Source organism: Cariama cristata, unplaced genomic scaffold (assembly GCF_000690535.1).
Source record: "Cariama cristata isolate BGI_N322 unplaced genomic scaffold, ASM69053v1 scaffold803, whole genome shotgun sequence".
NCBI lineage: Eukaryota > Metazoa > Chordata > Aves > Cariamiformes > Cariamidae > Cariama > Cariama cristata.
The window spans coordinates 53,180-80,697 of NW_009609912.1; the positions used below are offsets into that span (position 1 = coordinate 53,180).

General features: G+C 36.6%; 2 protein-coding genes across 2 annotated transcripts in view; one reads left to right on the top strand and one right to left on the bottom strand.

Moving 5' to 3' along the window:
• The window catches only part of TIMP4 (TIMP metallopeptidase inhibitor 4), a 25,889-nt gene extending 5,329 nt beyond the window's left edge, over positions 1–20,560 (bottom strand). Inside the window, exons 1-2 of the mRNA XM_009697672.1 lie at positions 20,273–20,560; positions 1,506–1,603 (exon numbers count right to left, since the gene is read on the bottom strand). Of these exons, the coding sequence (XP_009695974.1) occupies positions 1,506–1,603; positions 20,273–20,402 (228 nt within the window). The 5' untranslated portion in view covers positions 20,403–20,560. The remainder of the gene's footprint in view (positions 1–1,505; positions 1,604–20,272) is intronic.
• Positions 1–27,518, top strand: part of SYN2 (synapsin II) — a gene marked incomplete at both ends in the record, with an annotated part of 82,883 nt that overhangs the window by 34,595 nt on the left and 20,770 nt on the right. The gene's annotated exons all lie outside the window — the stretch shown is intronic.

Below are 27,518 nucleotides of genomic sequence, written 5' to 3' on the forward strand. Positions count from 1 at the left end.
TTAGAAAATAAATCTCTCTGGTTTGTCCAGTCCTAGCTGATTGGCCTTCTGAAGCTTAGTGGAATTAAATAAAAATCTCTTACTGATGCCTGAGTTTTGAATAGGCCTCCATTTACGAAAATTCGTGAGAAACTCCAAAGTAGCTCCAATATCTGAATGTATTTCAGAGATTTCAGTGTGCTGTTACTGAAGAACAGGATTATTGACTGAAAATAATAACATAGACTAGACTTCTCATTATTTTGTGCTCAAGTATGAGATGATTTGCATTTCTCTAAGGTTACTGAAGTGTTGCAGAGTAGCAACAGAAAATTAAAGTGCTAATGGGAGGAAGGAGAATCGCTTTGGTATTTATATGCTAATTTCTGGAAAGAAACATTTTAAGATATCCTTAATAGTTTAAGAAGACAGAAAGTGGCAGATGCTGAGGAGTTTTGGCTTTTATTTTAGCAAGGTAAAAAGAATTGGCTTGTTGAAATTGCTATAAAACCTTAACAGAAGTCATGTGCAATAACCATCCATGTGAATATTTTGAGATATTCTTGTTTACCACAGATTTTTCTTAGTAAAACTCCTGTGAGGTGATCTACTGATAGAATCTGAAGGATTGAAATTTTTTTTAAAGCATTTAGCCGTTCATAATGGTCTACTTAAGTGTTCCCCGTAAATGTAATAATACAAATCAATACAAATACAAAATAATATTCTATGACAAATGAGAGATAAAAGTACCTAGAAAACTTAAATAAACCAACCAACCAACCAAAAAACTAACACATTTTAATTGAAAGAGACTACCTATTTTTTGTGTATTCCAGAAACAGGTAGATCATGATCTTTTTTTACATCAGTGAGAGTTTGATGGTGACTTGAATAGGATCAAGATAGGTCTTATTAAAGTACATTAATGAATGTCTCCTTACTGGAGCTGAACAAATAATGGAAAAATCCTGTGAGATCCTGAATGACTGCATTTTTGGGTGCTCCCACTTTGTGTTTGCTTTACTAGCAACATTCGTACAAATGGATTTTTGTTTATATGAATATCAGGGAAGGACTCTTGTGTCTGCAAATATCCCTATTCACTTATGAACAATGGTCTTTGCTATTTCAGCTGGAAATGCTTTCTTCTGTTTATAAAGTTTGCATCATCCAGTCAGAGAATTGCAACATAGGTGATTGAGTACCCACCAGAAACAGCAAATGTATTGAACGCTATTCATTAACTGAAGTAGGTTTTCATAAAGTCTTCATAAAGCAATTGTGAATAACAAAAATCTTCATCAGAATATAGTTACTTAGCAAGCAACTCATGAATATCAGAACAACTTCCACCCCCCGCCTTTGTTTTATCCCTACTTTGATTTATTCTGTGTAGTTCACCTGAGTCTAACCGTGGAGGCATCTGGAGCCTTTTCCAGCTTTAAAGTATTTAGGGCTAAGTTGTAGTCATATACATAGGTTATCAGCATTGAACTTCAAAATAGCCAAGTGATTCCATGTACCTTTATTTGTTTGATTTCATACCGGATCATTTTGTGGGTATCAAGAGGATCATCACTGGCAGGAACCACCTTTTCACTGGATATTTTTGCTCGAATCACTGTAACACAGAAAAAGATTTAAATGCAAATAAGTATATGCTTAATTTTACAAGCAATAATGAAAATTATATTGATAGATTTTAGCATTGTTTTTATACTTTAGCTAGAAGTAGATTTTAAGGCTTGTTACTATAAGACTAGATTGAGTTAACTCCTGAAAATAAAAATCAATGGGTTGCATATGATATAAATCTGAATTTCCACAAATCAGGAAATCTGAATTGAGTTACCACTCAGTTTGGACAACAACTGTCATCAAAACCTTTGAAAGAGTTGAATTCCATAAAATTTTATAAAACACCCATCATTGTAATTAGTGAACAAAGGCAAGGGACATTTCTGTTGATGACAGAAGAATTGTTGATCAATTAAATAGACTTGAAGATAATACTCTGAAAGACCGTGCCAGACAAGATTAAAGCATCAATTTTATGCATGAAATCAGAAGACAAGAAGAGACTAGTCTTTCATTTGTTTTGCTGAGACTATAGATTTTAGGATTTTTCTTAACATGTCATTAGTTGTGTTAACCTGTATAAATTAATTACTCCCTCTTTTGATACGTTGTATTTATTTCCTATTCTTTAAACAGGGGAAGTACAAGATTTTATGAAAGAAGAAATGGTTTCTTTTCCTATCTGTTTGTTTGAGGCATGTCTCTTGTATATACTGTTTTGAATATACCAGGACTATTAGGCACAGAGAATAACAGGATTCTGAGAATATGGTATACGGCCAAACCATCTCCCCAAAAGTATTTAAAGTCCTGTTTTTCTTGGTTCTGGATGGCCGCTATTACAGCTCCCCTGCAGATGTAGCACTTGTTAGAACAAACAATCTGTATCTGCATGGAGAGATACTGGCAAAGCCTGAAGCAATCAACAGTCGTCCCCCACTTCAACTCTTAAGTCCAATTCGCAGCTGGGCAGAGATGGATCTGTGCAAGGACATCTGCATCTGCAGGTATGATGGAGACATGAAAGTATTCTTCAGTGTAAGGGCAATTCTCAGGCACCACCTTCTTTATTTTGTTTTTGTTTTTCATTATGAAAGGAACCATTCTATCAAAATTAGTATGAAACAGGCATGATGTTTCATAGAGTAAATTAGGTTAGAAGGAACCTGAGCTCAGGGCTGTGTGCAGCTGAGTTTTGAGTATCTCTGAGGATGGAGATTCTGCAGCCTCCCTCAGCCCCTGTTCCAGGGTTTGACTGCTCTTACAGTGAAGTCCTCATACTTCCCATTCACTGAAAAAAATACGAAGCTGATGCTTTTGGCATCAAAATCATGCTTTTCCCGCCAAAACATTTCTTTGATAGTTTGACCTCTAAACATCATATCTAAAGAAAAGGAGTAAGAAAGCCAAATTGTAATTTTCCTTACAGCCAAATAGAGGTCAGTCCCATCCAATAATGGGCCATTCTCATTTCCTCACTTATTAGCAGAGCAAACTAGATGTAATAATCAACATGATGCAGATGCCTACAGCTTCAAAGCTTGAGTCTTCTGTCTTTTGGCACAATACTCCCTCCTCCCAAGCCATTTAAACTCTTTAAAGGAGCATTTTAGACTTATGGGTTGGATTGGAAGGAAAGAGTTCTTTTAAGTATCAACAGCAAATTCCTCATTTCAAATGGTAAGTGGCAGCATCTCTTTAATCATCTGCAGATGTGTTATGTTCCCACAAATTAACAGTACTTCTTAAGTGCTTTGATCTAATTCCAGATAAAAAGTGTTGTGGATTGTGTGTACTGTACTGCTGGAAAGGTCGAATTAGAATCATGTTGTTTTGTTTTGCGATGCTTTCCTTTGCATCATTTCTTCCTAAAAAAAGGTTTGCTCATTAAAGACTTCATTCAATATAGAAGGTGAGGGGTGAGACAACAGGAGTTAGCTCCATTATTTTCTTAAGAGCATAACATGGTTTATGTGCAGGAAATCTTTTTCTGCCTACTCAATGCAAATGTTTGTAGGATAATTAAAACTACTTTTCCCTTTATGTTTAATATTGAAACATTATTCATTTTCATATTTTTCTTAAATTACGCTTCCTAGCATCTGAGAGGAGCATTACAGATGATCAATGATAGCTCAGAGGGTCTCCATGGAGTTATGCAAGACTGAAAGTATAACATTTTAGGGTTTGTCATTAAGAGATCTTTTTCTAGGTGTGTAGAAGAAAATGAAAACTACTTTTATGTTGTATGTGTTTCATTCATTTGTTTGTTTAAGAGAAAGTTTCCAGATGGCAAACGAAGAACAAATTGAGATTTTTTATTTTTTTAATGACACAAAAGTTTTATTGTTACAGTCTGTCTAAATCTTTAGTTATTTGTATTTTACTTTTCTGTTCTCCTGAAACCAGATTCAAATGCACACAGATCTTTTGGGGCCTTTTAATCCTTCTTGGTTTTCTTTTTTCTGTGCTTTAATATTTTTTTTTTTCAATCAGTGTCGTCTAGCTGTCTCCTAAAACCTCTTATTCATGTGGTTGCTTCTGTTTCGAACCACAAGCACTTCCTGATTTAGCATTCCTGGGCCTAGCCATCTCCCTCTCCTCACTCGTGGTTCGGAGGGTGGTTATAACTTAGGATTCCTCCTAGTCTGCACTTCTTTTCGAGAAATGGTTTCAAGTATACCATGGCTGGCTCGGCTTCTCCTCTCTTTGACTGAGAACAACCTCTGGTTGTTTAAAGTAATAATGTCATTTTATCTGTCAGAAAGTTACTGGTTCCTTGTAAGGAATTTGCATATATGAAATACATACGCAGAACTTTCATATTCTAATGCCAATAATTCAGTCTGCCTCACATTCATTCTGCATTAAAAATATATACTATTTCTCGAAAGACGTTCCCTCTAATATTTCAGTAGTAGGATGTTGCATTTCTGTAGAACTCGTATTTTGTAACTCATGGTGCTTTTCTAAAATTTAAACTTCATCCCCACTTTGTAGCTGAAGGTTGTCTCGGGTAACTGACCTGAAAGGAAGTTAATGTGATCAAAGCCATGCAAGAGTCGGGTAGAGCCTCCGAACAGAAATCATACTGGCAGTTGTTGGGTCCAGCTCACCGTGTCAAGTTGCCACTTCTCTGAGCCACTTTGATTACTGATGTCATAGCAAATTGCATTATAGGAGGACAGTGTTCTGTTTCGTAAATCAGCTTGGCTATTGGACATTCATTATTAGAAATGTCTTAAGAACATTTTTATTCCTTCTTTCCTGAATAATAATAAACATCTCCCAACCATTTCTGCATCAATAAAAGGTAATTTTGAACTGGGTAAAGGACAGAACTTACTTAGTATAACATCAGATATATTTGTATTTATAGAGTCAGCAGAAAAGTGTTGGGTTTTATACAATACAAAAGTGTTTGTATACAATAATGGTAGAAAGTTAGGCACTAACTGCGTCTTTCCCAAACCTGAGTGATTTCTCTCTGAAATTAGCTGCACTAATTAGTTACCGGTAAATAAACTGTACCATCAACTTGTGTATTAGAGATTTTTATGATCATGAGGAACTACTTACACTAGGGGCTTTTTAAAAAAGAAATTCACCGCCATTAGATTAATTTTACCACACTACAGTGACATATGCAATGAAATATGACCATCCTTTTCACAGAAGAGGAGACCCAAAGAATTGAGTGGGATACTGAAGGCCCCTTACCAAGTCATAGATACAAATGGAATCAGAATAAAGTAAATCCCTGCGCTTTGTCCACTGAAATTCGTGTGTCCCCTAAAAGTAGAATCTTTTTCAACTCTTGAGTTATTTCTAAGGCATTAACAAAGGGAAGACTATTCAGTGAAGAATTACTCTCATTGTTACAAGTTAGTTTTATTAAATAATATATGATACTATTTTATATAGTAGTATTGTACTTATACAAGTTTTAAGATGATGCTATTTAGCCTTTTTCCTTAACCTGTCAGTCACAGTACTATTGTTTGAAGATAGGCAACTTTACTCAACAAAAGTAATAAACTTTATTACTCCTTCAAAAAGGAAAACAAATTGGAGTTTACTCTCCAGATTAACTTTATTATCCTAAGAAACAGGACGTAATGGAGAAGGTAAGAACTGATGAATAAATGAGATATTTTTTCCCCAGTATCTGTTAAATATCAGCAACCATATAATGAAAAATACTTACGTAGGAAAATACTTAAGATATTACTGGACATAAGAACAAGAAATCATAATTGCTTATGTGCATTCTTACTTTAAATATATAAACCTAAAATTAAATAAAATATAATTAAAAATAAAAATACTGCTAAGAAGAGTATAAATTTTAAAGATGGACAGATAGGGAGGCAGATCCTTGGAGCTTTGAAAATCTCTTTTGTCATCTGTTTGGACTCTAAAAACACTCAAGCTACATCCTGAACAAAGTTGTCAAGTGTGTTAAGATCACAGTACTACGAGAAATACAGACTACTATTAAACTGTAAGTTTGGTTTAGTTCAGTATTTCTTTTTCTGGGGTATGATTTCTATCAGAAGAAAAATATTTCACTGTCTTCTAGAATTAAAAGAGATTTATAGAGTATTATCATGATGGATGCATCCAGTTTGAAATATTAGCTGCACTGGAGTTTTCATTATATCAGTGTTAAACTATGTAATACCTACGATTCGTAAATGAATATATTTTTGGTTAGGGAGTTGCAGCTTAAAGCAAAACTCCATAGTTAATGAGCTCCAGTCCTTCAGCAATAGGTAGGTTCATGAATAGAAAGGCAAGGTTGTCTACTCTGGGATGTCTTAGCTGGTTTTTGTGACAATAAGGGCTAAATCCTGTCCCTTAGCTTTGCAATAGATTCTGAGGGCCATGAACAAAGAAGTGTGGTTCTGCATGCAGAGGAAGCCGTAGTACTGGGACTCTGCCAGCCATTTGTGTTCCTGGTTTGCCCTGGCATTTATGTCCTTTTATGCCCCTCTAAGGCCACTTCCAAATTTTAGAAACAGCATCTCCATCATTGACACTGCACCAAAAATAGGCAGCTACATAAACTGCAAAGGAAAGTCTCTGATTTCTTCTCCTTTTTGGCTGAATATTCTTGCTGCTGGGGTAGGTTAGCCCTCATTAAGAAAATAAGAGCAGTGAGTCCTGACATGTCCAGATAATTAGATCCCTTTTTAGATCTGAGATCAGAGCTAGGAGTAGCGACATCTTTCAAACAGGCATCTTGAGAAAGAATCAGTGTTTCATTTGTAGCCGCCAGTTCACTTCAGACTGTTTACAGACTACGGCATAGCTATCTGAATTGAAATTTAACCTTCATCACTTTTAAACGGTCTTTCAAGAAATTACAAAAGTTTCTCTCGTAGCACACAAGTTTATAATCAGAATCAGCTTTGCTACAAAAACCTTGAAATGAGACTTAAAACACTATATTGGCAGGAAAAGAAAGATGTAAGTTACTAAAAAGTTATGAACAAGGTTGTGATAATGGCTCATGCAGCTCTTTTTTTTTCTTATATTTTATTGCCTCAGTTTAGCCCATTCATTTCATTACCTAAAATATGAGGAGTGATTTTTGAGCACTTATTTCTACCTGTCTCTTTAATGGCTGACACTTCAATCAAGCTGTTGCCAGATGCTATTGCTTTTGTAGGGATAACAAATAAGTGGCATGAGGAGAGGGATCTAAATAAAAGTGTATTGTTGTTATGTGGATGGGTTATGGACGGCATCCCAAATATTTATGGGAACAGAGAGAAGAAAGCGTCCAAATGTGCAAAAATAGAAAATAAAAGTGTTTTTTCTGAAATTATATAACAATCAGAGTATGAAGTAAAGCAGAGCTATGGACGCATAATATGTATGTACATAATTTTGAAGGCCCCTGTATTCAAATGAACTTTTATATATAAAAATTTGTCCTTTCACCAAAATGAAAGCATTCATATACACAATATGCAGCAGTTTCTGCTCGCTGTTCTACTGTAAGATTACTTAAAACGTCTATCTCTCTATCAGAACTTTTTTTCCTCTTTGGGGTGCAATAGCTTAAACTTGCAACATAAATGTCTCATTCCTGGAGGATCGTACTTGGAGCATGGGTCAAGGGGAAATGCCACAGTGACAACTGCAGGAGCCCCAACAGCAGAGGCCTTGAGTTTATTCAAAACTTGATGTTTCAATTCAAAAATCCTCTTGTCCAAAAGTCTTACTGATTTTTTTTTTTTTTTTTTTGGGGGGGGAGGTGGGTTTGGTGGGGTTTTTTTTATCAAAAGCCTCTATATTGACACTTTTTTCTCAAAAGAGATTAATGAAAGAGGTTTGGTCTTCTGGATTTTGCCTCATTGCAAACACTTTTGTGAGATCCAATGCTATTTTATATACCCAAAGTAAGTAAATACCAGTGCTAAAGAAATTGCAGTAATTCTTACTCATTTGCCTCTGTTCCTGCACTTTAGCAGTTCTCTTGTCTGATCACAGCTACTGAAAATATGGCTGGAATATGACAGTGGCTTTACTGCATCTCGTGTTTATACGCTCACTGAAAGCATTTCTCAAAAGATCATTCAGGAGAATAGAGTCCAAGTGGTTTGTTTGAAGCTGTAAAGATCAAGTTTCTAGGGCCAGTGATCTAAAATAATTGCATGGTAAACCAGGAGACAACTGAAATGAATCTGGGCTTTGCAGGCCAAGTAGGGTTGCTATGTGAAATGGCTTTTTCTGTTCATGTGATGATATTCTTGTATTACTTCCAGCTATCGGCTTTTTCCTTGATTCTGAGATCTCCATTCTTTGTTCTGAGTAGTGGAGAGGTGAAGGGCTTCTTATGAAACAGTTGTAAAACTGTATTTATACTCTTTAGTATTTATGCTGGTTTTGTAACCTTCACGATGAAATGGGGGTTATCTTCCTACTTAGTTGGGTGTATCAAAATAGAAATTCATAGTAAATCCTCAGTTTACCTGGTGGTAATTCTTACCGATGCTAATACAACTTTACACCATCTGATAAAGATACGCCTGTCTGTTTTTAAGAACATAGTCTCCTCATTTGTATTAATTATAAAAGGCTTTCTTAATTTTATATGCCTTAATTTATCTTGTGGTCTCATAAGGGAAACTTCCAGAATTGATGCATTAACTAATCAGTGACATAATACCAAAGACTTTCATTTGAATATTGGGATAAACTACTTTGAAACAACTAGAGACTGCAGTACACAGTAGTATAGTGCCTCAGGTTACATTACAGCCAGAACAAAACTCTGCCAAAGTTGTCTGTTAACAAACAGTTGCTACCAAAGGATGGGTGATTATCTTCAGAGTGTTTACCTATGGGAATAAGAAAGAAAGGGTTTTATTAGCACTCTGTCACTCTCTATTAGTGATCAGTGCAATCCAGGACCACCCTCCTTGTAGTATACAAGTGCTAAAATATTTTGTATTCTCTAAGAGAAGAATGGGGGCACATATGGTAATGAGATTTTCAGCAGTGCCCATCTTCACTTTTGGAGGTGAGTTAATTCAGCAGATTCACTATGAGACTAGAGAGGAGAGGAAGCTTGAAATCACAGGAGGAACTGTAATTCTTTCCTCCTTATAACCAAAGAGCTGCTCGAGGTGGAATTTCTATGTTCAGAGTAGTCTGGCCAGTATACACAATTGCAGGTCAGATTTGCTTCCAGTTTAAGTCAGGTACCTATCTGTAACTGGCCAAAAACTTAACTGTGACCAACCAGAAAGCAAACTAACTAAAAGTTTGCAAGCAGAACTGGCCTCATCTGCCATATTCACCTAAACTCAAGTTACGGTAAAATAATGCTAGGAGTCCAAGCTAAAGTCTGAAGATAGGGAATAGAAACACTATTTCCTTTACCTTCTTTGTGTCTGGATGCCATAGATACAATACAAAGGGACCATCATAACTTTGGTTTAAACTCACAGGTATTGCTAATGCTGCCAAAAAGAGACAATTTGTTCAAAAGAAGGCGAAAGTTATTGATTGACTTTAAGATAAAGTTTTAAAATAAGTAATTAAATACCTATTGTGTAGCTTTACATATACTTCAGTATTTTTAAAGCAGATTAGAGTCTTAAAAATATTTTTTAGGAGAATAAGGATTTTTATTTTCTTATATTCACTTTTCAGTATTTGATTTGCTTATGTTAGCTTCCAAAAGAATTAGCAGTAATGCAGTCTCAGTTATTTGAAATCTCTGAAAGAGAGAGGTGTGAAATACAGTAGATAGGTCTGTACTGTATATAGGTACTTGAGCATTCACATACTATTCACTTAGTAAGAGAATATGTGTATCCATTGATATGGCAAGTAGTTGTGGAAGTCTTTGCGTGTGTTACGTATGTCGCTTGGAGCAGGGATCATGTCTGCTGCTTTTCAATGAAACAAAGTAATGAGTAATACTATCAAGTGCCAGTACCATGAGAATAATGATATGGCTTATTAAGTTGCCCTTAACCTGAAATGTTTCAGGCCTTTTCAAAGCAAGTCCCTTAACAGCAAATATTCTGGTTTCTCTGTTCATGCTGAAGGATTTGCCAACTATAGTCTCATAAAAATGCCATTATTTTTTATCCTGTTCCCATTTATAATTTTCATCATTTTTCTCTGCTCTGAGTCCAAAAAAAGGCTCTGCTAGCGCTCTAACTCCATTTCATATACGTTGAGTTGAGATGATCTGTACTGCGTGCAAAAAGGTCTGTACTCTTTTCAAAAACTACTCTGCTTTTTATTGCTTCAGTTATTTGGTTTTCAACTTGAAGGCATGTCAGTCGTTATCTTTATTTATGCTAAGTAACCTGAGTTAAACTCATAGGCAGCTTGCACTTTTGCAAATTGACTCAAATTTATTTATGATCTTTCAGAATCTGGTTGTTACGAATTTGCTGGAACACTGAAAGGGCTTCATCTTCTGTTCATTATTGTACTGATTTTTAACTTCTTTAAAGAAGAATTTGGCATCCATGTGGTTTAGGTTCCGTCCTTTTAATGCAAAACATGTCTGTTTCTTTCTGTTCTTCTATTTTATATATATACGTTTTTATGATATACGATGGCCATAGTTCTTTCTATGTTGAGCACTTCCAGTCAGCTAAAGACCACTTCTGACATGGATGTTGAAATGCTTTACCATCAGTTTGTTTTGTTGGGTTTTTTTAATCAAAATTTGCTGGCCATCATCATCACCTCTGAAAAACAGTTTCATAGTATTCACATCTTTTTTTCTTCTTATACAGAAGACTCTAGATCTTGCGGAGACGGGGGTAGATTGGAAGTTGAGACTAGGAGCTGAATAGAAACTGATGCATTTTGTCAAAATGGTTCACGCAGGGTTCGTGGGAGGTCAAAGATGACTCCTAGATTCCAACAGGAGTGCTGCCAAATTATTGACTATAATACCAGTTTGACTATGGGATAGATACAACAATACAGTCCTTTGAGAATAAATCTGGCAAATCTTTGTGGTGCCTGATGTTGTCACGGCCATACAGTGCAGGTGTTCCACACAGTTTTGCTTTTGATGCTTACAACATAAAGGAGACTGCAACCATTCTTTTGCAGTGTTGATTTCTGAATTATTATGCAAGCTTTTAATTGTTTCAGACTTAATAGAGAGAGAGATGATTACTTCAGACTATCTGCTGAGATGTGAGATCATCCTTATTCTTTTGGAAGTGGAAACTTAGCATTAAACCCCTATACTTTCTTTTCTCTTTTGAGAACCAAGCAAGATGCTATTGAATGATATTTAAACAGCTGAAAAAGAACAAATGTGTTTAGCAAACAGTTCATCTATCAGTTTATCTTTCAACAAGACAGATCAGCAAACAGTAGTTTCGTTTCCAAACTGGAACCCAAGTCAGATGTTTGAAGCTGTTGTACTAGTTCAATTCTAGATATAAAGAGAATGCAGCAGTAGTGAAGCTGGCCCAATACTGAATGAATCTGAAAGGATCTTTTCCTCTGTGTTCACAGGATGGATTTCTTATCTGTAAGTCTATATTGTTAATATTCACTCTTCCTCCACAACTCCTAGACCCAAAGTCAAGGAATCGTTAGTTCAAAAGACATTTAAGCTAGTTAGGATGTAAAGGCAGTTTTATTTTTCATGCTTTATATTTCAGTTTTCTGATATTCCATCAATAAATGCTTATAGCCCTCTGTAAAGTAACTAAATCAGCAGCAGAGTAATTCATTGAACCACAGTTTCTGAAATCCCAAGAAGGAAAAAGAGTGGATCTTACTGGACTATTTGGACACAAATGTTTCGGATCTGTAACCACAGAGCTTGTTGAAGAATGTAACTGTAATAATGTAAGGCTCTTTTCCTTTGTTCTATGAAAAGCAATGTATAGAAGAGCATTGCCTAGTATTGCTGGTGCTTCCAGTTGCATAAGAAGGTAAGGGTAGTGAGTTAACAATCATATCTGTAACTGAAAAATCAAATCTTTGTAGTAAAGATTTATGACTTGGGCTAAAAGAACTCCACAGAAATTTTTGAAGGGGAAGATTAGTTTAAAGTAACTGTTAGGCCAGACCTAAATTCTACTAACGCAACACAAAATAGAAAACAAGGAGAAAAATAAGGAGATAGACCTACATATTGGACGTCGAAGGGAAAGGTCACAAATACGTTTGAAAAAGTTTGAAATGTTAATCAGTATGAGTTCCTCTACCTGATTAATATAGCCACTGTGCAAATGTTTTAGTTGCACAAGACAGCAGTGAAACACCTTTCTTTTCTAGATGATAAATTAGCATATTTCATCGTTCATTGTTATTCATGGCATTTTTATTCAGAAAAAAATTACTGCATTTCGAAAACTCACTGTCTTGAAAAACCTATGAATACTTCTGAAGTCAATAAAGCAGATACCAAGGATTATTTTGTCACCATTTCATATGAATATTAATTTGCACTGTATTATTTTTCAATGTAAATGCTTTGCAGAATTTGATCACTCTTTTGTGTTTTATTAACGCAAAACTGTGCTAGTTGACATCCAAAATGCATTTCCATTTGAGGCTTTCAAAATGTAGGAAGCCTATATTTAAGCTCATTAGGACTCTCAGGTAGGTCAGGATTTTGTGAATCTCTGTGTGTTTTTGGCTCGGGATGCAAAAATTCCTTGTGTTGAAGGCAAGAGTTGATCGGGTTTGGCTTCCTTGTTAAATCAGAAGATTATGTGGTTTTATTTTTTTTTAATTATAAGAATACATTCAATTTATGAGAGTGAGGTTTTTAAAATCTAGGTTTTTATAAACTTTCAAATAGAAGAGGTGAGTGTATTTTTAACAGATGTGTGGTATTCTTTTAACTTAAATATTACCTAAAAAATAGCATGATTTCCTAATGTTGTTCAAGGTCAGTTTTATTTTTCTGCACTGTTTTCACAGCTGCTACTCATGTTACCAGAAATATTTCTCTCTACTTCACAAGCCTCAAATACCACATCATTTGACTAGTAATCAACATCTGCCTAATTTCAGCTGAAGAATAACACTCTCTTTATACTCTAAAGTCTGTAGAACCACATACATAATGTTATTGTAGATTTCCATTCATAGCTGCATGCCCCTTCCTCCATGCGGAAGAAACCCCATATTATTGAGATACTTTTTAATGAGAAGGTTAGGGATTACAGTTGGTAGATTAATAGGATTAAGAGTTTGGCAGTCTTTCATGTTCTGTGTTTTATATTATTAATCATTGTTTTTAAGCTTGAATTTTGTTGTCCACACAGTGCATGTAGGATGTTGGTTTTGAAATCATGGGTTTTAGTTTCTTAGCACTATAATGCATGCTTTTAAATAAAAGTAACACGGTTCCTGAATTTTCTTATCCTGCATTTATAACATACTTAGCAATGAGTTGGTGTTACTGAGTTACTTAGAAATGAGGCAACTAGCATAATTCTTCTGAGATTTCTTTTTACTACACAATACTCAGCTCTGTTTTTTCACTAAAGCTGAATTATTTTACAGTTGTCAGCTACATTCTAATTGACAGGAACGTTGTGCTCAGTGGATTTGGCTCCTTAAAATTCTCTCCCGTTGTTCAGTTTCATGATGCCACCTCATTTTACAGCTACAACTTTTAAGCTGTTGGGAACACTGCCATGAAAAAGTTCAACGGGCAAAGGAAAGGAGAGTAGAGTGACTGCATTTTTCCACACGGAGCCCCATTTTCATGCTTAAATGGCAGGGTTCTGAAGAACAGTAATTTACAGAAGATTGGAAATTATTTCTTAGAGTCGCATGATACTGGCAATGCAATTCAAGTCTTGAATTCGGAACTGAAAAGTAAGTTAGGAAACTAACTAGACTTGGAATTTTGAAGTAAGTTCTCAAAATGTTTTCTTTATCTTAAAACCTCAAGTAGATGTAGGGTTATTTGTAGATCTTATTCAGGTAATACTTCCTACTCCCAAACAGGAAATTCAGTCTTTATCCTAGGAAGCTGTTTAACTAACATTTTGTTAAATGTTAGCTGCAAATGGAAGGAGTCAAACTGCAATTCCCATAACATCACTCCAACAATTCATTGAACATGAATATTGAGGTGCTTTATTGAACATTCAGCAAAGGCAGGTACAAATGTGTGTAAGTAGTGATTCACAGCACAGCACCTCTGCAGTCAGTGCGGTCATTTTTTGTATTTTTGAAAGCATTTGGAAGTTTCGGGCTATGATGCCAAGAAGTTTGTATGTACTGCAATTATAACTTCATTGTAATACACAGGCGTTTGTACCAGTCATGGGCCTTTGCAGGGCTGCAGGAATTTTTTCTTTGTTAAGAGCTTCACTCTAAGTGCATCAGTATCTACTTTAAAGTAAATAACTTCCTAGGATTCATATTATATGGGGTTTTTAAATTTTATTTGAAAATACTATTCATGTCTATAAAAGTATGCATAAGAGACAAGTAAGAAAAATTACTATGCCTTTGTTTCATACTTACAGAAGTAAAGAAACCTATTGCCTTTTGTATAATTGACTTTGGTAGGACATTGTACAACCAAAAGAGGTGAAATGTGGTTTTGGTATTTATGTCATTTACGAGTCTGTTGAAATGTGAGTTAAGTGTATAACGCCTATTTCTCAATAATTTTCATTAATGAACTTGATATTAGTCATACAACAAAAAGTGTACATAAGGAAGTGTATGACTATTAACGATTCCTGCATACCAGCATTGGTTTTCTGAACGCTTGTGGGATGCTATTGAGCACAGGACTGGAATTCAGCTTTTCTCAGCCACTTGCTGAGGACATAACGCTAAGAGAATTGCCTCATTTTCAGCACCTCTGCATTAAACCTACCAAACATGAATAACGTTACTTTTGAGATTAGTACAATTTCTAGCTGGTTTTGAGATGATTCATTGGTTAATATAGTTTGGGTTCTGAAAATATTGTTCTGGCAGCATGCTCTTTCAATGGCACTAATACAGTCTTGCAACTTCTTTTTCATAGTAATTCTTGCAAGAAACACGCTCAGGTACTCTGCTTTTCCTGTTGTTTGAGAGAGAGCTGGAACAGCAAAAGTCCAGGACATTATTTCTATAATCAAATTTGCAATTCTTGGAATAGAAACTCAGCTTTCATTTCTGTGCGGGACCCCTGAGAAATGGTAGCTGCATAATTCTTTCCAGTCAGTGACAAGTTAGTCTAGAAACATACCTGTGGATAATTGCCACTGATTTCAACTCTAGAGGAAGGACATTACTATGGAGCAGTAAGATCTGCCTCCATTTGGCAGGACAGTAATAGAAATGCAGATCATATGCCAAGTACTACAGTCTTTCCATGCTATGGAGGAGAAGTCTAAAAGACTGTAGGCAACTCCAAGATGTGAGCTCTGTGACCCCATGCGTGTCAGTGGGGCGTCTGAAAGCATGGCCTGCAGCCTAGGATCCCACCAGGGTCTGCCAACAGCCTTCTACAGCAAGGCCATCTTCCCCATTCCCTCAAGCAATGGCTTCAAGAGTTGGGATGTTTTATGAGACTCTGTTGAAACCCTCACAGAAGACTAAGGACTGTTGCAGCCCAGTCTTTGATGGTCTTTTGTTACATGGTACGGTTATTACTGTTTCTGTGAACACCATACTCCCAAACACCTGAAGATTAACTGCAAAGCTGCTTAATTTTGTGTCAACCCCCCCAGTGAAGGTGCTGATCAACCTAAACATGCAGATAATCAGTATCTGCATAATCACACTGCTCTCAGCAAGTGGACTCTGTAAGATTAAGAATATGGTGAGTGTGTATAACATAATATAGTAAGAATGAAATATAAAGTCTGCTTTAATTTCACTGTTCACTTTTCCTCCCCTAACTTGGAAGAAGTACTGTCTACATTTCTAATACATTTTCCAATGCTGATTTTTTTTCCATCAGGCAAAGTTACTTCCCACTCTAATAATGTGCAAATTAATCCATTCCAGTACAAAACTAGATATTATATTGCAGAGAGGCAAAATCGTGGGACACTGAACCATGAAAGTTTTAATATGAAATTCAATAATAAAGAAATAGCATATTGTAATTTTATCCCAGAGGAGCTGACTTTGAAAACTTAATTCTGGTGTATTTAAATAAAATTTTTACTGTTATTTTTAAATGTGATTAAAATTTAATATATCATCTGGCACATCTTTACAATGCCTGATCTCAGTGATCTTATGAGATTTTAACAGGCTGAAAATGCTGCCAAGCTCCAGCTGTAAACCTTCCATCATATTTTGAAATGTGCCACTCTTCTTCAAAGCTACAGAACTATTCTCTGAAGCTGTATTATATATTTATTTGTACTTAAGATCTGTTAGTCGTTTCTATTGGAGTGTGGTGCCCAATATTCAATAAAAATATAATTTTCAATATAAGTTTAAGGAAAAAACCCAATAAGTTAAAATTAGAAAGAATACATCTAACTTTAAAGGTAGGGTACTGGTGTTACATAGCTAAGAAATGTAAAGTATTTACGTATTTGTCCCACTGTCCAAAAAATAACCTTGCTTATGCCTAAGGGGGAAAAAACCAGCATGAATTAAAAGTGACAGACTTCAGAATGGAATCAGTCCTCTCCATGAATACCACTTCTCTCCACAGATTATCTAGTTTGATGTGAACATTGCTTTAGAATTGAGTCCAGGAAGACTGAAGACAGTGGCAAAAGGGAAACCTGTTATCTTGACATTCTGATAAACTCATTTGCATCCATGGTTCTCCAAAAAAAGCCATTAGCAGAGGAATTTTCTTGTATTGGCTTCAAACTATGGTGCCTCGCTACTGAATTTGAAGTGTTAAACAGCACATCGTCATCACGTTTAATTTCTGTAAGGAGACAGCCTCTGAGATTCTGCCAGGGGGCGGGGGGGCAGCACCAATACTTAGCAGTGCAGTACATGGAATTGCTCTTTATTAAACCTCCCATCTCCATTTCCAGTGAAAGTCCTCTTGAGAAGTATAGGTGTTTGCTGGAGTTTGAAGGCATTCAGCACATTTAGGAGAGCCTCAGCACCATTTAGAAGAACACCAGAGGAATGTGTCTCCCCTTTTTTTTATGAAAGGTGTGTATCTTCATGGTGCTAGGCACTTCCTACACATGAGGATTTACCTCTCTTTGAATTGAAATTTAAATGAGAAGTTCATGGAAACTGCTCAAATTTGTACAAAATCACACCCTCTTAAGGTTACCTGGAAGATTAACGAACCAGCCCAAGGTCAGATAAATGGCAGGACTGGCATGGTACTCATGATTTACTACCCGTCATTACTGTTCTTCCTGCGGTGTACAACCATGTAACACCTGCAGTGCTCTTCACTCATTCCTTATGTTAGTTTTAGCCAGCACCTTGCAGGACCAGAAGCTCTCTTGAGGTCTGTCAGAAGGCCTGTTACTTCTATTGAGTTACTCAGGTTGTGTGGTAGCTGTGGGTATTTAGAAAGAAAGAAGAGCCACAAAAGCCTCCTGACAGTAAAAGACTAAGTGTCACAGCACTAATCATATGAACAAAAGTAAAAGCGAAAAGAGCTTGTCCCAGACCTAATTAATTTATCTGATTGTTTTTTGCTTGGGTATCTCATATAAATGCTATGGGTTCTGAGTGGCATCACACATTCAGTTAGTGGCTCAAGTAATGTCTATTGATTCAACCCCCTCCACGTCCATTTTCACTGTACCTAAATCACAAGTGATCCTAAAGGAAATTAAAAATGTTCCAGAGATATAGTGAGAAATTATGCAGTAACTGAACTGCATATAATGGTCGGTAGCTCTATGAGCAAGACTGAGACTTTGGCTCAGCTTTTATTTTACTGTGGAATGTAGAGGCATGGCATGGTTTCTTTTTTTTTAGTAAGATGTGCTAGGGTTTTATTCTGCAAGGAAATACTTGAATGCGTTTGTGGGTACATAGATGGATGAACTTAAAAATGACTGAAAAAAATGGAATAGTCTCAGCAAACAGCTGGATTAGCATTCAACTCCCATAGATTTAGGTAGCTGAATCCCTTTCTTTGTTTATCACTATTTTGGAAGTATGAAAATGTTGAAATTGAAGTATGGATCTTCTTTAATCATCTTGAATCTTAAAAAACCAACCAAACAAACAAAACCAACTCTTTAAGTATGGTGATATTAACAGGAGAAGTTTGAGGTATGCTACTGCATGGGATACTTACTGGCTTTCACAGTCCCTCGTAAGAACCAGGTTACCCTAAGGCCACAGGTGTGGGTTCAAACCTGCTCTGCTTAAAACAAAGCAGAGCTGAAGAGGCACAGCCCTAATCCCCAGGGGATGGTGCTGTCTCTAGGGCTCCAGCCTTGTGCTGACACCTTCCCAAGGGCAGCCCAGCCCACAGGGATGGAGGAGCTGTCTTTGCCAGACTGGCTAGTGGAGATTTCTCTTACACAGGGCAGACAACTCCACTGGTCTTGTCCAGCTTCTTTGAAGGAATTTTGGTCTGCTGATGCAAGATATTGTGGCCAAAGCAAAACAAATAATTCATCTGGAAATGCTTAGAGGAGGCTTTATGTGCAGATATATGCAAATGCGTAAATCAAAATACGTATACACATATGTATATGAAGGAACATCTACATCTCTCATAATATATAGAAATGCTATCTTAAAATTATAAATATTAAACAAAGGGATCCTTGATATAAACATTCCTTAGCCAAAAGGTGTCGTTTACTTAAACAGGAATATTTATAGAAGTGAGAGTTTGAGCATCAAGTCGAAATATAAAGTAGTTTTCTTTTACAATCTTCAGTATTTAAATATAAACAAAAAGTAATATATAGCTGCCATTTGTAAAATGTATCTAAGAATGGAATAAATCTTAACATATATCATCAGAATGACCAGAATGGTTCCCCTAAGGAAGATGGCTCATAATGAGTATTTTGAGTTTCCTCTGTACTGTAAAATTCTTTATTTAGGAAAATCTCTACTTTAAGTCTGCTGAAAAACTGTCACTTTCTTATCTAAAGGAATGCAGCAGACTAATACAGTTAAATGTAGACATACATACTTAAGCTTCTGGTAGCACAACTTCTGTTTTCTTTCACACCTTAAACAACCCCAAGTTTGTAATGCCTGGTGTAGGTAACTTAATGAAAAAGATTGCTTAACACCAGCAGATTAAAAAACAATTTAACTGATGGCCACAAACAGAGCTTAGAGTTTGTCATGGCCACAAAGATTTTCTGTCAGGGTATAAAAGCAATTAATCAGTATGCAGAAGGTATTGCCGGCCCCATAGAGATGCTAATTTTGTGACACTTTGGAAACTCATGTTCTACATTTACTGTTCACACTAGATGGAAGCTAACCAGCCTTAGCTGAGCTAATGAAATCAAAAGACTGCAAAATGTCACATTTTCTTATCCCCATGTAGTCTAATTTTGAGGTCTTTAGATTCTTTCTATAAGTTGTTTGACAACCACAGTGCTGACTGAATATCATGAAACACCGTTCTCCTAAAAACTGAAAAACTGGAAAGTTATATTTATACAGAACTGCGGTAGCCAGTTTTTCTGCAGAAAATAAAGGGCCCACCGGTTTCCTGCTCAAGTATTTTTTGAAAATTACCAAAAAACCCAACAATCAATTAAAGAAATTGTAGTAGAGCAGAACAAAGATCAAGTGTTTCAACATGTTATCACTGGGGACTTTTATTTTGGTTTGTTTTTTTTTTTCTCTTTTCCCCCAAAGTGCTATTAAAAATATCTATATGCATAGTTTACACATAGCAGACATATTGAGATAGAAAATTCTATTACAGATACTGTTAACAGTTCAGGTATTCTTCCCGGTTTACTTTTAAGTTAGGAACTAATATAGAAGGTGTTCCTGTTTAAAAAAAAAAAAAAAAAAAAAAAAAAACCCCCCCCAGCCACTAAATAATACAGCAATTTCAACAATTTGTAACCACAAAACGTTCTGGAAATACAAGAAAAGCAGAGCAGCTACTACCATTTTTTTTCCATAGCCCTCTCTAAAAGGGATCTCTACAGTCATTTTGTTTTAAAATCCTGCGAGAGACTAAGCCACCTGGTTAAACATGTTCCTCTGCAGCTGTACAAAACCCCCTCAGAGCAGTCAGAGTAGCCCCGTTTGATTCCCTACGATGCGAGTTGAAAGCGCGTAAGCCGTTCCAACTCACCTAAAGCCGAGTCGCAGATGAGCTGCTGCGGATGAGCAGGGGCACAGCTGCACGCCTCCACCAGCTCCTCAATTCTGTGGGTCAGAAGTAGAAGCACTGAAAACAGCAAGGTACTAACTACACGGCTCATGTTGCCTTCAGCACAGCTAACTGGTCAGCCAAGAGAAAATGCTTTCTTACTGTTGGTTTTCTAGCTAAACTTTCTAATAGCTAGCTGATTTCTTCCGCGTGCAGTTCGATTTCAACAGACACGGATGGTTTAGAAAAGCCCTCTAATGCTCACTCTGAGTATACGCTTATGTTAACTGACTTCTAATTTCCCTGACATAGGACCCTCTTATTTATGGCCCCGACACTAACTCCTAACTCCGCCTTCCTTTAAGGAAAAAGCACATCATTGGTGAAAGTTATTGTATGAGAAGAGAGGTTACCTTAGTAAGCATTGCAATGTTGCTGTTCTGAGTTAGTACAACTATTAATAATCAAAAGCCTTTACAAGAACATCTTTTATGACTAAAGCTGATTTTATGATCTTAGCAGAAGAAAGATTTTCTCTTTTTCTAGTAAATTTCCTTCCAATTTGAATTTAAAAACTAGTTCTGCTACCTTCTCTATTTCGGTCAAGTAAACAAAGCTGTCCTTTTTTAAGTTCTGTTTTCATTTGCAGTTCCTGATCTTCCCCTGCACTTCTGTGCATTTTCTTGAAATGACGTCCCTGTTTGCAGGCTGGACAGAACTTCATTCATGAAAAGGAAATGTTTCAATGCTCTGTTTGTGAGCCTTGAACAATTGGTAGTTACCAGGAATAATGAATTAAAAAGAAAAGCTGCAATAAAAGGCATTTTTTTATTATTTCATCAGAGATCTAATTTAAAATAGCAAGGAAAAATATACCAATGGTGTATGCTGGAGGCACGGCTCTTTCTCTGCATTCCTTATTAATGTAAGTCCTAATCAACACAGCTCTGTATCTGTATTTTCTGGCTCATGTTATACATGGAGCACAGACATAAATACAAGAGTTTGGAAATCTTTTCCAACTTCAGATCTTCTGTTGCTGTGGCAGTCGGGTATGTGTAACATGTACACACCCTCTTTTTATAAAGGAGCTGTTTCATGAGGGAGCAACATAAGGTTTGATTAGAGAGTAATAAAACAGATCTATAGATTGACATGCAGGACAGAGCGGCTTCAAGGATTGCATATTTTGTCACTTCACGAATCAAGCTTGGGAAATGAAAATTCATTAACACAATTTGAACCATTTCAATCCAGACTCATGAAAGTTTATCTTGTTTAGGCTGAGATTTAGGTGTACACAAAGTAGTTGTTAACTTTATATAGATGTGTACATCTTTCACAGCAACAGATTAATCTTATTTTTGAACAGTAAGAAGTCAGTTTTACAACTATTAGTGCTCTCATTCTTTTTTTTTCCTCCCACCCTGCCCCCCAAGACACACTCCATCTGTTAAAAAAAATACACAAATATTCAGAATTATTAGAATTTGGTCTCATTTTTACATCTTAGATACACATTCAAAACTGAGCCAGGAATGTTGTACACTATGTCCTGATTTAGTTCAAGCAGCCATACTTGTGACTTTTATTTTTCCAGTCTGAAGTTTTGGCTTCAAATCATAAGGTTGGATCCAAGTCCAGGACTAACACTTGAAAATAATTTTGACCTGTTAACATCTCTGTTCTTACCTGGAGGAAACTTCTTTCAGGAAGCTTTTCATGTGAGTGAAAAGATAAAAAAGATGTGAGGCTGAAACCTTGCACAGGAAGTTCAGGCTACAAGAAGGCTGCAAAAAAAACCCAACCAAACAAACCCCAAGCAGGTATTTTAATGGCCTCTGTGGTCAGTAGTTCTAGGACTATTGATTTTCAAGTCTCACTTAGGGCAGTAGACTGGAAAGCAATGATTGGTTTCCAGATGACATCACATGGCTGCTGCTATAGATGATCTAAATAGACCAATTTGTTTACTGTTTCAGTAAAATTCAAATAATTCAAATAATCAAATAATTCAAATAATCAAATAATAAAGAAATATGGATCAGGGGAGACCTGATCGCCCTCTACAACTACCTGAAAGGAGGTTGTAGTGAGGTGGGGATTGGGCTCTTCTCCCCGGTAATTAGCGATAGGACGAGAGGAAATGGTCTCAAGTTGCGTCAGGGGAGGTTCAGGCTGGACATTAGAAAGAACTTCTTCACTGTTAGAGTCGTTAGGCATTGGAACAGGCTCCCTAGGGAGGTGGTGGAGTCATCGTCCCTGGAGACGTTCAAAAAACGTCTAGATGTGGCACTTCAAGACATGGTTTAGTGGACAGGGTGGCATCAGGTGTACGGTTGGACTTGATGATCTTTGAGGTCTCTTCCAACCATAATGATTCTATGATTCTATGATTCTATGATTCTATGCTGGGCAAACTGTCTTCTCTAACATCGAGCATGCAGGTCTACCTATTTGATGGTTAACTAAGACACATTTTGCCCAAGATTGTCCAGAATAGCACATCAAACTACAGCCCTCTGCATGTCCTAAAGACTTTTATATCTAGTACAATTAAATTAATTTTTCCATCAAACTAAAAATATTATGCACGTAACAAAATTTTAAAATAATTTTGTGACAAGTTAAAAATTAATTCACATCGTGTAGACGTAGTTGAGAATTACATATATTCAACTGAATGTGTAGAAATGTAAAAATGCTAAAACTAAATCTCATATAGTAATTGTGCAAATGCCATTAAACCACATTTTAATTACAATTTTACGTAGTATTTCCTGCAGCTACCCTTGAAATAATCCAATTGGATTTTGAAGAGTCTTTCAAAGTCATCTGTACATAGGTGGAATATTTAAAGCATGATTACACTTAGAGAAGTCAATAGTCATAAGAGAGGTTCTCAATAAATAAATTCCGCATAGGTCTTTCTAGACCCCATCAGCGTTGGAAGAGATAGGTTTGGGACATGCTGTACACACCAAGACCTTTCAGCGGCAATGTGGATTTTAGTGAAACTTATGGCTGCAAGGTTTCTCAGCCCCAGCGTGAAACAACTGGTGCAACAACAGCAGGGAAGACAGATGCATACACCAGGGTACATGGACTTACTCATCCAAAGCCAGCACTTGAAACCGCCTGTTCTCTTTCCCACACGAGTCTAATGAGCAGGTTTTGGGTAGGTGTATCTCTCATTTCTTCATGACAACATCGATACAATCTTATCATTAAAATGTGAAAGGCCAACAATTTTTGAAACCTCAGCAGAACTCCTATTTTCTGATAAATCTTCATTCTGAAACAGTAAGTTTTGTCAAATTACTTTCGGAGTCTAGACAAAGACGTGTTTGCATCATAGCATTTGAAAGGGATTTTAATAAGTCTGGAAATCTCTGTACTTAGGAACATGCTCTCACAAATGCAAGAAAATGCATTTTTAGTCCATTTATCAGAGGAGACAAGTATTACCTGCAGCTTCTATTGATATCCATATAGTCTTTGAGTGTCTGTTACTGCTGAACAGTATCTGCAAGCATTAGGTCTTAGCTTGAAGCTGTCCTTTTTTATATTGTGTATTGTTGGTATTTTTCATTGTATTAGGAAAATTACTTTCAGAGAGTTTAAAAGAAACCCTAAGCTCAGCACCCATTCTGCATTACAGTTAGATCTTGACCTTGTAAAATACAAAGATTATTCCCAAAAGACATAGAAATATTCCTTGACTGACTTTTAAGCAAAAATAATCTTGTATCTTCAATAATAGTGGAGAAATTATAGGCAACGTTTTATAAATATAAGCAGAGTGGACAAAAGAAACAGTCTTTTTACTATTTGTGTAAATGGACGGACAGTACAGGGCTTCTTTTGCTATGCGATATGTTATGATGTCAGTTTTCCATTAGTTTGATCAGTAAGCCATGATATCATAGCAATTTATGTCATAACACTAGTGAAGGATGAAAGGTAGCAGGATGAAATAGTGCCCACTCCCTGGTTATATTCTGATACAGCTAACGCTTGCTAATAAGAAGCGGGAAAGTTCATTCATCAAGGGATAGTCACTGATTCCTTCAAGTCCTTATTGGCACAGTAGAAAAAACACTTGGCACTTTCTCATTTCTATCTGGCTAAGTAGGTCTAGTGTTGAAAAACTAATTTCTGTTTTCTAGTAAAATGCAAGAAAATAAAGAAGATTTGAGATAATCCACTCTATTTGTTGATGTGTACAATATTGAAACAAGGCAGGAAATCTGACTACAGTCAAATTTATCATCAGCTTCATCTCTTCTCAGTGGGAATTCTAATTTTGTACAGGTCTTCTAATTCTGGAGGGGCTTTTTGTACTGTGGGTTGTCATGATCCTTGTTAATTTTTACTATGAGCATTAGCATCTATCAATAGCATTCTTCTGTTTGTTAATTACCATAATTGTTTCCTTCTCTTCTAACAGCCCCCTGAGACTTGAGTATTAAAAACCTGAGTATTAAAAATGCTAGGTCTCCTTCTGTTGGATGCCATACATGCAGAGCCCCACAGAATGAACTGCTGCTTCCCCTGAATTCCAGAGCAAACTCATACTAACTGTGATATTTTCATCTCTTCCCCAGGAGTTACTGGGGGCAAAAGGGGATGGATAAGGTGCATCACCCTTAGAGCTGACATGGGAAGAGGCAGCAATGCCAGGTCACCTCTGCTCCATGCTTCTTTCCCATCCTTCCTCACTGATTCTGCTCTCTCCTCTCACCTGCCAGCCTTTTGCAGCATCGCAGGTCTGCAGGATAATCCACCAACAGCACTGCCTTTGGCTGACCTGTATTGGTACGTCATCTCCTGGCACTGCTGTCTCCTGTCTCTATTTCATTTTTCATAAGAAGCAGCACTGTGCATTCAGTTTATAGATCCCTGGGTACTGATCATGAGTATTTTTTATATTGAGTCACCATCCCTGGAGGTCATGCAAAAGCATGTAGACGTGGTGCTTAGGGACAGGGTTTAGTGGTGGTCTTGATGGTGCTAGGTTTATGATTGGACTCGATGATCTTAAGGGCCCTTCCAACCTAAATGAGTCTATGATTCTATTTCTCTAGCAGGCTTGAGTTTGATACTTTGAGTTATGGCAAGGAGCGCTGAACTGTGTTGCGTAGGGATTGTCCCTACAGCTTTTTCAAAGGCTTCTTAATTATAATGGGATATGCAACAGACACCTTACTGTCCCTTCCAGCTGTCAAGCAGTTTGAATCTACATGGTGTCTTTTGGTTGGACTGCCTGCTCTGTACATTAGCTTCTGGCAGTCTACAGAGTATATTTTTTTATTTACATCGATCTTATTTTCTCTCCATTGTGGCAAACAATTCTTATTTGAGAATGATGGCAGGCAGGATTCTCCACAGTAATAGTTTATCTGTTGCCTTCTTGATGCTTTGCTAGAGTTCTTTTCTCCCTGATTCTCATTTGACATTGCATTTATTTTTCCTAAAGACTATTTTCAGTTTACCTGATGTAGTCACAGTACGTATTCTGTACAAAAACTGTACTATCATGTAGAAAACTCAAAATTAGAGTAGTATTTCACAAAAGAGATGAGCTTTCATGGATTTTAAATTCCAGTGGCTCCATATGTACTATAGCCTGCCTGAAAAGGGAGGGCATTTATAGCTATCAGTTCCTAAATACTACTGTAAAAACAGTTTATAGTCACAGCGATTTGGGTAATTTTTTTATAAGGTGGCAAAATGTGACTTGGTTTTAGAGGCAGCAGTTTGCTAAATAGTTTGTAGAATGATAGGAATTGAATGAAACACTGGCATGCCAGAATCAAAATAGAATTTGCCTCTGCAAAGATTTTGTCTTCTCCAGAATTTCTACTCGAGATCTGCTGGAACTGCTCATGTTGATTCACTGCCATTATACTTAATGTTTTTCTTGTTAATGACAATTTCTGTTTTCGTGCTGCACAGGTATTGAAAAGAGAAGATTTTTCTACCATCAGATCACTTTTGTGTTGATTTAGAGAACTGTTCTTTTTAAATTGAAAAAGAGTCGGGAGGACAAAGGTATTTTAGATTGATTTCCAGATTTACATGATAGTGTCACTTTATACACTAAGATCACATCAAAACTTGTATTGATTTCAGTGAGTACCAAGAGAATTAATTTCTTAAGATCCGCTCTTATGAGGTGGTGTTAATGGCAATCGAAGGCACCGTGTACAAGGGGTGCTCAGAATACCTGGGTTTGCATCAACTCCCATTAATTGCAGCGGGAACTGAGGTGGCCCAGCATTTCCCTGGGACTAATCTATATTGCACTTACTTAGTTCATAAGCCATGTTAACCCTCTGTTTTGAATAAAGAAATCACAATTAAGGTGCATTTGTCTCCATGCTAATCAAATTAAAGCTCTACTCTATTCATCCACTTGAGCTTTTAGATTTCTTTAATGCCCCTGTTTCTAAAAAGATAGTACAGGGCGTATCAGATTCTCCTTTGGTTACCACTTATGTAAAGGGAGTATAAAACGTTACTCCGTACAGATAGCATGTTACACCTCCTTGTTTCTGTCAAGGTACAAGGCAGTGGAAAATCTGGCTCGACATCTCCGAATTGTTCTCTGTGTTTTTTGAGAACAACAGCTGTTTAAGCAAGATGTTTCTGCTTTTCTTCCTTAAGAGAGAAATATGTTGGGCTACCCCTGCTGGTAACAGAGAGCTTCTGCATGGCTGAGCCCTGACTTTACCTTGAGGTGGTGTTTTCTGAAAACCAAACAGACCAGAGAAAGTACATCTTCTGCTTGTTTATTGATTTAAGACTTTTCCTGCCTGTTTCTGGGAAAGAAAAAAATGAATAAAAGGCCACCTTCGTTATTTCACTTTTAATTTCCCTTCTCCAAAGTAAGCAGAGCAAAATTAGATTTAGTCTCATGCATATTCCACAAATAAATTACATGGAACTAGAGTGGTTAAATGAACTTTGCTTGAGGATTATTGGAAAGATAAATATTTAAACACTGAACTTGAGGTAAGTCATGTTTATGCAACATCTGAGTTTTTTTGTCACGACTTCCCCCTCTGCCTTTTTTTTTTTTTTTTTCCTATTGTGGCTTTTCTAGTCAACTCAACCATGAGGACATTAAAGCCAGGGTGAATACCACCTTCAAAAAGCTGTGTTTTCTGTATTGTTGGCAGCAGAGGGCTTTTTTTTTTCTTTTTTAGGAGATGACCTTTCCCTA